This window comes from Dendrobates tinctorius, unplaced genomic scaffold (genome assembly GCF_039654945.1).
Source record: "Dendrobates tinctorius isolate UK_male_01 unplaced genomic scaffold, ASM3965494v1 ptg000013l, whole genome shotgun sequence".
Classification (NCBI taxonomy): Eukaryota; Metazoa; Chordata; class Amphibia; order Anura; family Dendrobatidae; genus Dendrobates; species Dendrobates tinctorius.
The window spans coordinates 4,361,810-4,377,038 of NW_027361681.1; the positions used below are offsets into that span (position 1 = coordinate 4,361,810).

Sequence of the window (15,229 nt, forward strand, 5' to 3'; positions counted from 1 at the left end):
ATTTGCTCTGACAAGACTTTTAGACAGTTCTGGAAAGATGCATTCAGATGCAAGAACTGTGGCGCATAACTCTTTTCCTGACCCCTCTGCCGCTGCCACCCAGTACCCGCAGGTGTACTAGAGGTGGCAGGGGCAGAAGGGTGGGGTAAAGGGAAAGCGATCTCCTCACCAGCAGCTTCATGTAATGTAGGCGGCCACGATGCTCCTGTGCTGGTGGATGGGACAGATGGGTCGAATGTGTGGGAAGGCTGGGAAAGGTGCAGATGTACCGGGGCGGTCGAAGTGTCCCTCGGTGCCGGTCTCCTCAGGGATCGCCTCAGAAGGGTCCAATCGTGCAGGCTCCAGAGTGCTGCTCACCGTGCTGTGGAATAAAGAGAAAAAAAAACAATTAAAATACTGACATGGTATGGCCCTGGCTGAAAAAAAAAGTTACATCTAACATTTTTTTTCACATGTGGTGTGTAATATTTACCTTCTAGTGACCATTGTTTCCCGGAGGAACGACAGGGCTTCTGCGTACTTGTACTTGCTCCTGCGTCCTCCAGATCCACTCGGGGCCCGCATCTCTTTATTGAACTCCTTCTTGAAACGATCCCTCACAGACCGCCACCGATTCACAATTCTGTTCCCTGAAACGAGAAAGGACAAAGTGGTTAGTATAAAACATCAGTGTTTCCCAAACTCCAGTCCTCATGGTCCCCAGGGGTCATGTTTTCAGGATTTCCATAGTAAATAGAAATCCTGAACACATGATCCGTGGGGACCACGAGGACTGGAGTTCGGGAAACACTGGTTTACATCAAGCAACCGGTACTGTATATACTTACGCTCTTTAATCTGGGCCCGAACATCGAGGTCCTCCCAGCGGCCCACAAGGAGCGAACAGATTTCCTCCCAGAGTCGTCGGGTAACGATAAGGTCAGCGTGGCGGCGGTCAGCCATATTCCAGAGCGGCTCCCTTTCTCTGACGAGATCGATGAGGTGGTCCACATCGAGTCCTCCATCCTCACCGTCAGAGTCGGGAGCACGCTGTGAAGGCTGTTAAAGAAAAAGACAAAAATAACATAATTAGCCTCCAAAAAAGAAATTAAATAAAAAGTGCAAAAAAACAAAGCAAAAATATTTATACTTACACGCTGGTGACCGCCGCGTTGCTGTCGCCGACGACCCTGGGAGGCACTGCGAGGACCTCTTGGCTGAGCACCAGATTGGGAAGACTAGAGAAGAAAACAAAAAATGTTATGTCTTTGGATGTAGGCATTTGTTTGCTGTGTGTGGTCTGCAGAACATTGTTTTCTATGTGTTGTGTGTAGTGTGATGTTGTGTTTCTGCGTTTGATGCAAAAAACTTACCAATTGTGAGCCCACTCCAAGTGTCTGTCCACCCCTTCCTTCTTCTTCTGGGAGCTCCTCTTCATCTTGTGAATCCTGTTTTGAAATAAAAGGCAATGAATAGACATATATTACAGAGATGATGGATTTTGGAAATAAAAACTTACCGTCAAACGCTGACAATGCGAGGGAGGGCTCCCAGAAGATGATGTTCTGTCTTCCTGGTGGCCACACTCCATGCCTGTGGGTGGTGTTCCACCTGCTGCCATTGCTGCTGCTGCTGCATCTATTGGGCGGCTGTTGAATAAAGAGAAACAAAGGGCCAATGAATATCTTGATATTCAATAGCCCTAGTTTGGAGGAATGGGGGATTTGATAATTACCGTCTCTCATCTGCTGCTGGCCTCCCCTCCTCAGCATGTTCCATTTGCTGCTCCATTTGGGGTGGTGGTGGTGCTGATGGTGCTGCAGTGGTCTCCTGCCTTCTCCTGCTGCGCTTGGTTGCTTTCTTGGGTGGCATGTTGGGTGTGGCTGTGGGTCCCACTGTCTTGCTTTTATATATGTCTTGTGGGCAGAGCTAATGAGCATGCTCAGACCCAAAAAACCGGATCCGGCCACCGAATCCGGCTTTCGCCGGATCCGGCGCATTGCGGCGCTCATAGGCTTTCATTGTGTGAAAAAGCCGGACGCGCCGGATCCGGCGTGTCCGGCTTTTTCGCCGGAGACAAAAAACGTTACAGTCTCCGTTTTTTCCAGACGCCGGATCGCGACACATTGCCGGATCCGGCGAAAACCGGATGAAACGCATGGCCATCCGGCGCGATCCGGCGCAAATGCAAGTCAATGGGGGGGAAACCGGATCCGGCATTGCATTTCGCCGGATCCGGTTTCTGTCAAAAGCGCCGGATCGCGCCTGACGGCGAAAACCTGATGTGTGAAAGAGGCCTTAGTCTGGTATGTGCAAAATACATATAACCCTGTTTGGTGCAGTTTTGTCGGCCATGTTTATACCTCCTCTATAAGCGATTATAATATTAGAGTTGCTATGGTAACTGTCTCCTGTCAAGCTTCCACCATCCAACTGGTGTGTCCGCACGGTGCATGCAGGGAATGAGACGCCCCGGCTTATGTCTTGCTATCTAGACTCAGTTTGGGATTTGTTCTGATATTCTCCATTCTTACTGGTGGAATTGTGTATATGATTAAGAAGGAGGAAGCTGCCGACAATTGTTTTACTTTACAGTCACTTAACCCCAAATTAGCAGCGCTTTACATTCTAATAAACATGACAGAAAGTGAGTAACGTCATTTCCATCAGGGAATAATTATTCTACATGGATATGTCTGCAGATCCACTCACATTCTGCTGCTGACACACCTTTAGGCTCACGTGCCATTCAGTGGGGGGGCAATAGCAGCGGCCATATTAGTTGTCACACAGTTTTTATAATCTTAAAAAAAAAAAAAGCAACAATCTGATGGCATTATTTGTGTTACTATTATATTTATATTGTATATTGGGATTTATTAAGTTGTATGTTTTCTGTTTTATTTGTTTGTTTTATTCCTATTTTGGCAGATTGAGATGTATGAGCGGGTGTCTCAGAAGCCACCAGAGCGTCACTGTGATTTCTCTCGCCTGGCCCGTGTCCTGACTGGGAACACCATCGCACTAGTACTTGGAGGAGGAGGCGCGAGGTACCTGTTTTATTTTGCTTCTTCAGTGAGGAATTTATCTTCCTCCAAGTGGTAAATCGGTCGATCGCTTGCAATTATAGATAAATGAATATATTTGCTCTGTTTGGGTTCTGCCCATTCATAGATTGACATGAAAAGAATCAGGACTTGCCACGTTTATGATCCTGTGGCCTGCTATTGAAAGAAACTACACTCAGGATGTGGGAGTTCCAGTTAAAGTATTATTATAGTGCCATTTATTCCATGGCGCTTTACATGTGAAAAGGGGTATACATAATAAAAAACAAGTACAATAATCTTGATCATTACAAGTCAACGACTGGTACAGGAGAAGAGCTGACCCTGCCCCCGAGGGCTCACAATCTACAAGGGATGGCTGAGGATACAATAGGTGAGGGTAGAGCTGGTCGTACAGCAGTTTTATGAAGCGATCATTACTGCAGGTTGTACACTTGTCGGAAGAGGTAGGTCTTCAGGTTCCTTTTGAAGGTTTCCATGGTAGGCGAGAGTCTGGTTTGTTGGGTTAAAGCATTCCACAGTAGGGGGATACACGGAAGAATTCTTGTATGCGATTGTAGGAAGAGGAGATAAGATGGGAGTAGAGAAGGAGATCTTGTGAGGATCGGAGGTTGCGTGCTGGTAAGCACTGGGAGACGAGGTCACAGATGTATGGAGGAGACAGGTTGTGGATGGCTTTGTATTCCATGGTTAGGTTTTGAACTGGAGCCTCTGGGTAATGGGGAGTCAGTGAAGGGATTGACCTAAAGGACAGGCCGGGAAATAGCAGGGAGATAGGTGGATTAGTCTGGCTGCAGACTTCAGGATAGATTGGAGGGGTGCAAGAGTGTTAGATGGGAGGCCATAAAGCAGGAGGTTGCAGTAGTCAAGGTGGGAGATGATGAGGGCATGCTCTAATAAAGCCTATACTCCCCTCTCATGCCAGCGCTATTCCAGCGGTGTCGGCACTCGCTCTCCCAGGGCTCTTGTGCGGTTGTTGTGACGCCGGCACCCAATTATCGCTGGAGTCACTGTTCTCACCTTTGGACAAATCGAACATGAAAATAAGTCCGTGCTGCAGCTGGTCTCGGACTTCTTCCTGCTCAATTCGACAGCGACACCAGCGCTTAGTGGGCGCCGTCATCACGTGTCACAACAACAGCATGAGAGACCGAGTGCCGACACCGCATGAAGGGTGCCAGCACAAGAGGTGAATATAACCTTTGTTATTCTATGGGGGCCAAGTGAGTGGATGAGGAAAAAGTTGTCAAAGTAGTGGACAACTTCTTGAAAGTTGTGGGACTCTGAGTTCAAAGGTGTAGATGGAGAAGGGTATCAGTCCTAGAACTGATCCTTTGGGGGCACCGACAGGGAGTAAGATCAGGAGGTCATGTGTGAGTGGGAAAACCTGAATGTCTGGTCTATTAGGTATGAAGAGATCCAAGATAGAGCCATGTCTGTGGTGCCAAGAGATGAAAGAATCTGTAGTAAGAGGGAATGGTCCACTGTATTGAAGGGAGAGGATGGGTCCAGGAGCAGGAGGACAGAGTAGCGTCTCTTTGATTTTGCAGTTAGTACGTCATTGGTGACTTTAGTCAGGACAGTTTTGTTGGAATGATGTAGTTGGAAGCCAGATTGTAAGTGGTCAAAGAGGGAGCAGAAAGAGAGGTGGGAGGACAGTTCAAAATGAACTGTATTTTCCAGTAGTTTTGTGGCATAGGGGAGAAGTGATATGGGACGATAGCTAGACAGATAGGATGAGTCAGGGGAGGGCTTTTTGAGGATGGGTGTGATCGAGGCATGTATGAATCATGAGGGGAAGACACCAGTTGAAGAGATGGGTTAGGTTTGGAATGAGGTGGGATGGGATGAGATCAAGTGCATAGGTGGTGAAATGTGATCTGGGGAGTAGAGAAGAAAGTTGATATTTTGTAATGGTGGAGAAGCTGGTTTTAGAGGAGGGAGGGCTGGGTAGCTATGAGAAGGGGCTGTGAGGACTTTAGGCAAAAGCTTTATCTGATGTTATCAATCTTCTGTTTGAAGAATGAGGCAAAGACTTCAGCTGAGATGAGTGGAGAGGGAGGACATGCTGGGGGATGGAGGAGAGAATTGAAAGTTTTGAATAGCAGTTTAGGGTTGTGAGACAGGAAGGATATGAGCGATGAGTATGTTTGTTTTGCTGCAGTGAAAGTGGACTTAAAAGTAGTGAGGAACTGTTTGAATATGATGAAGTTCTCTTTGGAATGCGATCTTTTCCATCTCCACTCAGCAACCCTGTAAGTCCGCCTCAGTTCTGTAGTCAGGCTGGTGTGCCAGTGTTGCCTGTTGATTGTTTGAGCTTTAGTATGTGTGAGGACGGGGGCAACCAATTCAACAACAGCAGGTGTTGTGGTATTAGATATAGCAGCAGCAGCATCTGCATTGTGAGGAACTTATGTTTGCAAGAGAGAGTAGGGATTTGGAGAGTGAATTTAGATCAAGGTGTTTGAGATTTCTGTGAGGGTGTGGAACTTTGTGGAATGGGGATTGTGCACCCGCAGAGGAGAGGGAAGTAGGTTGTGGTCATAAAGAGGGGAGGGTGAGTTAGAGAGGTTAGATAATTGTAAATAGTGAGTATGACTAAGGGTGGCTACACCCCAGAAAAGCACAATATTTATGGATTGGTTTGCAGCTCTTCTGTCATTGGCATACGATGGATAAAACTCTGCTGACACTGGCTGTCTATACTATCTGTGAGTGCGTAGTACAGCATCTCCTGCTGTGTATCCTATGAGATTCTACTTCAGCCTGTTCCCTGCCTCCTACTTGTAAGAGCCGATAGGGAAAAGCTTATCACAAGTGGAGAAATCATATTCTTTTATACTGTAGTTTGCACTGAAAACTAAAATCCTGGAGTGCTGATTTAAGAGCAAGAGTTCTAGGCTGATGGTTGTCAAAGTGGAAGTGACCACCCTTACGGCAAACAGTGTGTGTGACCTTGTTTGTAAAGGAGCTGTACAAGTTTTCTAAAAAACATGGTTGCTTTCTTGCATAAACAGCGCCACACCCATCCATGGGTTGACTCTGGTACTACAGATTTGTACCCTTGACGTAAATGAAGCCAAGTCGCAATACCACACACAATTTATGGACGGGGTGGCGCTGTTTCTGTAAGGCAGCAGCCATGTATTCTATTCTTGTACAACCCTGTATCCCACTTTCCTTACAATTTCTTTTTTTTTTTTGGCCGTACAGATTTCTGGCCAGACATCCAATCCTGTCAATTTAATAGCAAGTCGATTCTCTGGGAACCGTTCCAAGGAATATTAACATTAGTGTAAACGATACACATGCTGTCAGAGTTTATTAATGACCTTTCCGGTCCTGAGCTACTTACAGGATTTTCTCCAGCCTTTCTTTTCTTGGTTTGTGATACAAAAGACCCTTTGTTCCCTCACCTGCAGGTAACTGTAATAGTATGACCGGCCAAGGATGAATTGGCATATTCATTCCATTATCATTTCTACTGCCATGCAGCACATTTACCACTTTAGGGATCACATAAAGGACTGGCAGCCCACAGCGCTTTCTTACCTCCATAGTCTTACGTCCTGCAGGGAATTTCAGGTCGGACTGTAGAAGCAGAGGATACAGCTCTCCTCAAACACAATGCCACCCCCACATATGCACATTTGTACTCAGCGCGTAGGCAGTGCATCTGTTATAGTCTCTTGCTTAAAGGGCAAACGTCACATTGTCATCTTCAACTGTGAGCAGAATCATGTCTTTATAAGGGGATCGCTATACATGTTGCAGCTGTGCAACAGGCCTTTATGGGTGGCCTTCTTAACAGTCTGTAAAGAGTGTAACCTTTAGGGGTGGGATGTTGTTTTGATTTTATAAGATCAGAAGCTATTATTATATGCCATTAGACCAGTCGCTTCAAAAATCTGGTAAACTACAACTCCCAGAATTCCCTAAGACTCAACTATTTTCCAACATAATCCATTTGAGTCCTCCAGATATTCGGAAATGATTGTTGCTAGTTGTATGCCATGGTGATAGCTGTGTGTGCTATTTTGGCTGCTGCTGACGGATGGTTGTTAATCCCACGTGTTAGTTCAGGTCAGTAGAGGCAGAGAACTGGAGTGACCAATGACATGAGAAGGTCTCCATTGTCTGATTGGCACTTTGCCTCGGAGGTAACATTTTCCAGCTTGCCCGGCGCACACTGGGTAGATGAATGAATAATGAGCGCAGTCTCCCTGATCTGCCCAAAGGCAGCACTTAAGATCCTCCACGACTGATTTGCCTTGTTTAGCCATCATGTGATGGCTGTGTGTCATCGTCTGTGGATTTATAGGTACTGGATCGTATGTGAGCACAACATCTTACCTTGTCTCCTGCAGGACCGATCCTGTTATGTAATTGGAAATATTAATTAGGACTGATGAATTGGGAACGTTATTCCTGTGCCATAACAGCAATTCCATTTATAGGGCAGCTCCAGCCAGAATTAACGTTTTGTTTGCAGCACAGTCCATTACAGGTCTATGGCTGCCCTTCTCCTAGGCCCTTGTATCCATTCTGTGGCCTCTGCCGATCAGCTCCCAGTAAGGTTGGGGGTAGGTACATGATCCTGTGGGACAGAACGGGGTCTGCTGTACTGATCAGTAACAAACTAAGGCATAAAAGTGTCATTTAATGCAGCATTTACCATAGTAAAGGTTGGCTGCTGCTCTGCATCTGCAGATTATGATCCAGAACACATTATTATCCTATATCGTCCCTGCCATGACTCGCATACATTTGTGGTAATGTATTGCCATCACTTCATTATACAGTCAGTCTATTTTGTAGCATATTATACAGTTAAAGATGGCTGTACCTGATAGTGATGTCTGATTGTGAAGCAGATAGATTGCTCTGTAATCGTATTGCAGCTGATTGTGGTGGTTTATGGATCACTTTCCCATTGCTAGTGTTATTTCCATGCAGATGACATTACATAAGACACATGAACACACTGAAAATGATCGGGCTGGCAGCTTTTACGGTCGTCTGCAGATCCATCACATGATGCCATTAACGGATTACACGAAAATCACGGCAAGAGAGGTCTTGTCAGAGATGATGACATGTAGGAGATGAGCTTGGTCCTGTGTTGTGTAAATCTCATCAGTTCAAGTCATGTAACTACTCCAGGAGTCGCTCACACATTAGTGCATACAACAGATAATCAGCCATCAACATGGAATAAACATGGTGCAGACATTACCCGCAGCGATCTTTATGTCCTAAACCAGACTCTTGACGTGCATTTCATCTGTGCCGGCCGCTGTGTACATGGGAATTGTGCTGCGACTTGTGATTACATCTGGGGCGCATATAGGAAATAAGGGACAGACATTAGTCTTGTTTACTATCCACATTATCCATGCACCATCCTTCAGGCACCCTCGTGGCTCTGTGCAGCCTCTATGTAAAGTTCAGAGGTAGGAGAGAAACTATTCTAGGCGGAATGAAAAATGTAACATGGCGCAGTGGTGTAAAGTGCTGCTGAGCAGCCAGTCACATGCCTATAATGGGGGGCTGCACACAGATAACGCTTCTATAGGGCCAGTCCCACAGATGTAGACTTATACTGCACCGTTCCTGTTTATGACATCTATCAGGCGCCATCCAGCTAAGATATCAGGTTGCCCTTGTATAAGTAATTTTGGCATTTTTCTGTCAGTTTAAACAAATTTGATCCCTATTTCTATGATTTGCTGCCTACAAATCAGAAGTTGGGGCTTCAAACAATAGATAAACCCCTTAAATCTTTAGCAGAGGAAATCATGAATGTCACACACAGAGCTGCTTTATTTCTGTAGTGATCGGGTACAGAGGAGGCTGAATTTGTGTCTGCCGGATGAATTTTAGCTATAGAAGATGCAGACTAATTAGACTTTATACAATAAGATGATATTTAGCTTTACAGTCTCCAAAATGGGAATAATGCGTCCAACTCTGAGTAGTTTGTCCCATTGGATCACCGTGGCTTTTGTAGGATTAGCAGGGGGTGGCGTGTTCTGTGCAGATCAAGGTGCAGACAAAAAGAGACGACCCTTGTGGGTAACGCCTGCCAATCACTTCAAGGTCAGTGAAATTGAGATGTGTGTACATCGGCCTCACATCTGACAGTCTGTAATCTGCATGTATTTGGTGGATGCCAAAATTTCCATTTACAATGAAGTAATGCCAGCCAAGTGGTATGATGTCTGTGCGAGGAGAGTAGTCTCCTCACTGTGCCGCCCGGACACTTTGCTCATCGTGAACGTTCACTTTGGGAAAAAAATGGATTTTATTTCTGATCTTCACGTGGCAAAGTCCCTCAGAACAACGAATGAAGATGGGTGGGAGGGGAAAACATTTTTTTCTACTTTGCACTCACTGCCACAGGCATAAAAAGGGAGGTTTTCTGGGTGTGCAAGGACTATAAACCTATGTGAGTGCCCCCTTGTACAGCTGTGGCAAAAATTAAGAGACCACTTTCAAATGTTCAGTATGTCTGATTTTTCTCTTTATAGGTATATTTTTGAGTAAAATGTAAATTGCTTTTTTATTCTATCAACTTCTGGCAACATGTCTTCGAATTTCCAAGCACCAAATTTTGTATATTTTTCTGACAAAGAAAAATGGTCAAAAACAACAAAAAAAAAACCCAGTGCTTTCAGACCTCAAATAATGCAAAGGAAACAAGTTCATAATCATTTAGAAACAACAATACTAATGTTTTAACTCACGAAGAGTTCAGAAATCAATACTTTGTGGAATAACCAAGATTTTTAATCCCAGCTTTCATGTGTCTCGGCATGCTTTCCACCAGTCTTTCACACTGCTTCTGGTGCAAAAATTTAAACAGTTCTTCTTTGTTTGATGGCTTGTGACTATCCATCATCCTCTTGATTACATTCCAGAGGTTTTCAATGGGGTTCAGGTCTGGAGAATGGGCTGTACATGACAGGGATTTGATGTGGAGGTCTCTTAATTTTGGCCAGAGCTGTATCTACTTTTGGAAGGATTCAGCCTTATATTTTTGTGGCAGATATTTCGCTGATCCGTCTTTATTTGTTCTCAGGGGTTGCTCTCAAGTAGGAATCATCAAGGCTCTGACAGAAGCTGGTATTCCCATCGACATGATAGGAGGGACATCCATCGGGGCCTTTATGGGAGCGCTGTATGCAGAGGAGCGCAGCTTCAACCGCATGAAGATCCGAGCCCGGGAGTGGTGCATGGTGGGTCGCTCCTCAAAGAGGCCACTTTATTAGGGTTTACAGTTTTCAATTAGGCGTGAGGACAAAACAGAGTGCAGCCAGTCCCATGCTCACTTGTACAATAATTAACAACAATTATATTGAATATCTTTGGACACATTGCAGTCGGCAGTGTAACATGAGGCCACTGTACAAGGTATATAATAACCTCGTCACTTATGACTGGTGACTATAGCCTGTGTGCCCTATAGTTACTCCTTGGCTTTCTCGTGCATTGACCTCTATGATTAGTGGTGCACAATACCTGCTAATCTCTCCTATTACTGTATCTGCTAACCGCGCAGACGTCCTGTTGGGCATCACCTATGGGGGCTTAGAGGTTGCAAAATGTCATTTTTGCCTGTCTCATCCTATTGTTACAGGAAAAGATAAGCTGTTCCAGCGCTGTCTGGCAGACACAGTTCTCCCCATACCACTGAAATAACAGTAGCGCTGGTGATAGTAGCGCTACTATGTGGTGTATATGTTCGTTATTCGCCCAGAATTAATCAGCTTGGCTTAATGAATGCACAGCAGCATTTACTGATATCATTACCATGCTGATCCCTCTTCACTCATCCGCCATCACTTGGAGAGGCTCCTTTTTCTGTGTTTTTTTTTTTTCTTTGCATGCTGCATACTATACCTACCTGTGCAGCATATCTAATAATTGCATTACTGGCTGCAGAGCTGAAACAGAGCTGTATAAAGGGAAGCGCTCATTTGAAGCTAGATGCTCTGTGACATGGCACTAAGTGGGTCACCAAGAACTAACTGGTATGACTGTATGTCAGGACAGGATTCCCATACTCTCCTCCCATCCCGTAGATTGGTAGCGCTGCACAGAGCACCCGGGCAATGTCTTCATAATGGAAATGAGGCCCTGTGAAATGTAATGCGGAACGTGAGTCCAATCTGGGCTTAGCTGGATGAAGGTAGCAGAGGCGACATGGGCTGTTAGCTCTTCCACTTCACTCTAGGTTTTCCTGCAGTCATGGCTCATAGCATAGGTAACACATGTGATGTCCCAGACACCACCCTGTGAAGTCTGTCTACATAACCAGGACACTTAAAGCCTCCAGCAGACAAGGTGGAACATATGGTATACATTTTGCAGACTTACTTAAAGGGATCCTAGAAGTTGATACACGCTGCCCAAACCACAGTCATTATAGTTACCATATGCTGCGGCATTTAAGTAAAACAGATTGGGACCGAGCCGTCCGGGTTACTAGTCCGAGATGGATACCTGGCGCTTCTCCCCTATAGTACAGGTTGCAGGGAGAAGCCATAGGGGACCAGCCTCTTGGACTAGTCACCCAGTTAATGACTGAGTCTTAAAAGTATGTTTTTCTCTGAAATGCCACCGTATAGCCATATATATACATAGTGACACCTACCCGTAGTTCGGGGAGTATGAATCCTTTTTTAGATTCCCTATAAAAATAGAGGCCTGTGGGTGAAATTACTGAATAGGACGTTGTTGTGCAAAGTAAAGTAAAATATATTCCTCTTTAATATAATCGATGATGCTCCTCCGCTTCTTTGCTGCAAGTCCTGAAATGAATAGCTGACCGGTCTGTGTGGGCTCCCATAGACACAATATCAGAACCACAGTCTTTTAATCAGGGTGTAAAGGCAGATTGTCCATAGCAACCAGTCTGTCTCCATCCAGATTCTATCAAGACTGACACCACAGACATGGTGCTAAGACAGCGGGGCCTGTTGGTGGTACAAGCTGTGGCGGGTAAAGGCAGTAATGCAGAAGGCATGTGGGTAGAGGATAGAGAAGGAGGCCGGCACTGCAGATCTTGCTCTTTTTGGCGTATTAACTGTGGATTTGGGAGGGGGGCGATACCTTTAATCTGATAGTCGTGGTGATAAACTACAGATACCATATTGTAAGTTGGATTATACATCCATCGCCGAGATACAAAGTCACTACATCTGCTTTCTTCTTCCTCCAAGGACATGACATCCGTCTTCAAGAAAGTCCTAGACCTGACCTACCCCATCACCTCCATGTTCTCGGGGGCAGCCTTCAATAACAGCATCAGCTGCATATTCAAGGACAAGCAGATAGAGGTGAGTGCCCTTTGGGACTACTACTCCTGGTGAGTGTCAATGTATGTGCGTACACTACAGATGTTATAAACACCTGTGATTGAACTCACTCTCTTTTAGGATCTGTGGATTCCATATTTCAACATCACTACTGACATAACTGCTTCTACCATGAGGGTGCACACAGACGGTAGGTAGCTGTCTCAGTTTGTGAACTATTATGCAATACCCCAAAACAAGCGCCGTCTGTGTGGAAAGTTTTCAGGAGGAAGAATACTTTTCATAGCCCCATTGAAATCAGTGAGCCATCCATGGAAATAAGTTGCATCCTCTGGCTGTTACGGACACACAGCAATCTGCCCGTGCGTTGTGTGTACACGTCTCACTGTCTGGCGGATTGCTCTGCCCACTGTGTGCGATGGTCCTTTATCTGACTAATTTGATAATCCCCCAGCCTCTCGCTATGTAGCACATAAGAGAACATGATGTTAAGTTCTACAGGTAGGTACGTGAATCTCCTGTAACATGATTGCTGTCAGCTCTGCCCTTCTACTTGGGAGCTTCTCTTATCTCGCTGCTATCCATCCTCATTATACCCTCTTCCCACATTCAAAGCTCTGCCTCAGATTTTCCGTCAGGTTACTCATGGAGATAGCAGGGACTTCACTGCTTTCATTAATTCTCAGTTCACCACCCACACAATAGAGTCCTATGGACCCTCTGCAGCTTCTCGACATTGCCGGTTATATAAAGAGATGTTGATGGGAGCTCGGTCCTTCCAGAAATAACCTGTTATTATTGCCATAAGGGTGGTGGGATGGCACTTCACCTGCACTCCTGTCATCCATTTATCTTTAAGAGGAAGATACCTGATGTTTGACTCCTTTTGGACATCAATGGTTTAAATCCAGCAAACTTTTTGCTCTTTAAAATGCCAATTTTAAGTTTTTTAAAGTTTGGTGGACCAGTCTAAGGGGGCTCCAGGTATGGGGTCTTTATTGAGAAAGTATTATACATGCAATAGTATACAGTTAAGGGCTTATGACTAGAGTTGAGCGAATTTGTTCGGGTCCCTGCTTATTCGGCAAGCTATAGCGCTTACCGAATAAGCTACAGTGGGAACCCAGATACATGGAGCTGATCAGCGCCGCAGCTGCATCAAAGTCACAGCACATGCAGGGCGAGTCCAACACACAAGCTCTCCATACATGTGTTGTGACTGTGACACAGCAGCAAAACATGCTGCCGAGGCACCGGTGTGCTTCATGTATCCAGGTTCCCGCTGTAGCTTATTCAGTAAGTGCTATAGCTTGCCGAATAAGCAGGGACCCGAAGAAATTCGCTCAACTCTACTTATGACATTTTCTAAGACTGTCCATATCACATTACAGATTACAAATTTTGTTGACACTGCCCCTTTAAATTAAGCTCAGCATGTAGTAAAGAGCAGCACATGTGTGGGGGGCTTGTATTCTGCGGGGAATGTAACAACCACAGGGCCACCCCAGTGGGTCTCCTGAAGGCATAAAATGAATGGCAGAATGATTGGAGGATATTGACAGGTTCTGGTGGAGTGTCAGCGTGGGACCCCCACAACTCGCTGCTCTCCATACATTATTATGCATCAAGGATCTGATGGAGATTGTCTCACATGAAGTATATGAATGTGTTAATAATTGCTCTACATGGGCCGTTGTCACTGTGAGCTTCACATTACACTGATATGATATGAATATGGCATGCAATGCTCTGTACTCTATCAGCACTGGTACTACTATCCCATCATCATTTCTTCAGACCCTATTCTCTGATGATGGTGAGAATGTTCATCTGTCACTTATATAATGGACTGATCATTGCTTCTCGTCACCTACTTTCCTGCATTCTCATATTGCTCCTTTCTATGCAGGTTGCCTTTGGCGGTATGTGCGTGCCAGCATGTCTCTCTCTGGATACATGCCCCCACTCTGTGACCCCAAAGACGGGCATTTGTTAATGGATGGAGGTTACATCAACAATCTACCAGGTATGCAGTGTGGCTACAAAATCCATAAGGACGCCATTGTAATCTGGCAATACTGTGGTCAACTGCAATTAAATGCAATACTGGGGCCAACTGCAATTAAATGTCGCTGTGTGTTCCTAGCCAAATGCAAGGAGAGAAGAGACTGCTAGACATCTCAGTACGTAGGTGTAAGACACTCGCCCTTGACCATATGCTAGAACTCTAAGAAAGCCAACGATATATGCAGTGATGAGGATTCTGATTTCACACAATGAGAGCTCATCGCAGTCACAGGTTAATTTATTTGCTACTTTTTTTCTGGCAGCCGATGTTGCCCGCTCCATGGGTGCCAAAGTGGTTCTAGCCATTGATGTGGGCAGCAGGGACGAGACTGATCTGACAAACTATGGTGACTCCCTGTCTGGTTGGTGGTTACTGTGGAAAAGGTGGAATCCACTTGCAGAGCGTGTAAAGGTGAGACTTCGCATGTACTACATGAACTGTGCCTCCATCCCCTGGAGAGCACCCACTTCACACTGACCATCAAATCAAGTGGTGCGGAAGCCTCAGAGCAGCCGAGCGTTCAGCTGGAATAAATCGGAGTAGACTCTGCATCCAGCATATGTAGCTGCTTACCTACCAAAGGAAATTGAAGGCTAAAGCTCCATAGACAACTCTGGGTTATGAGACGGATTGTGCAAAGGCATTAAAAATGAAGAAACATCGCTGATTGCTGTCAATAAAAATATCCACCCATATTGTGTCTTCACGTCCTCTTCAGACTAATGGCTGCAGGCTTGTACTCCCTCCATCTGTGTCATACTTTTGTAGCCTAACAAATGTCCCGATGGAGAACA

At 45.4% G+C, this 15,229-nt stretch overlaps 1 protein-coding gene and 1 long non-coding RNA gene across 4 annotated transcripts in view; one reads left to right on the top strand and one right to left on the bottom strand.

Moving 5' to 3' along the window:
* The window catches only part of LOC141068773 (uncharacterized), a 37,337-nt gene extending 30,668 nt beyond the window's left edge, over positions 1-6,669 (bottom strand). The window contains exon 1 of the long non-coding RNA XR_012226496.1: positions 6,600-6,669. This is a non-coding gene — a long non-coding RNA (uncharacterized lncRNA). The remainder of the gene's footprint in view (positions 1-6,599) is intronic.
* PNPLA7 (patatin like domain 7, lysophospholipase) overlaps positions 1-15,229 on the top strand; it is a 339,713-nt gene that overhangs the window by 303,647 nt on the left and 20,837 nt on the right. For all 3 annotated transcript variants that reach the window (XM_073558322.1, XM_073558321.1, XM_073558323.1), the window contains 6 exons: positions 2,911-3,029; positions 10,129-10,285; positions 12,272-12,388; positions 12,488-12,557; positions 14,277-14,393; positions 14,698-14,846. In XM_073558322.1, the coding sequence (XP_073414423.1) occupies positions 2,911-3,029; positions 10,129-10,285; positions 12,272-12,388; positions 12,488-12,557; positions 14,277-14,393; positions 14,698-14,846 (729 nt within the window). The remainder of the gene's footprint in view (positions 1-2,910; positions 3,030-10,128; positions 10,286-12,271; positions 12,389-12,487; positions 12,558-14,276; positions 14,394-14,697; positions 14,847-15,229) is intronic.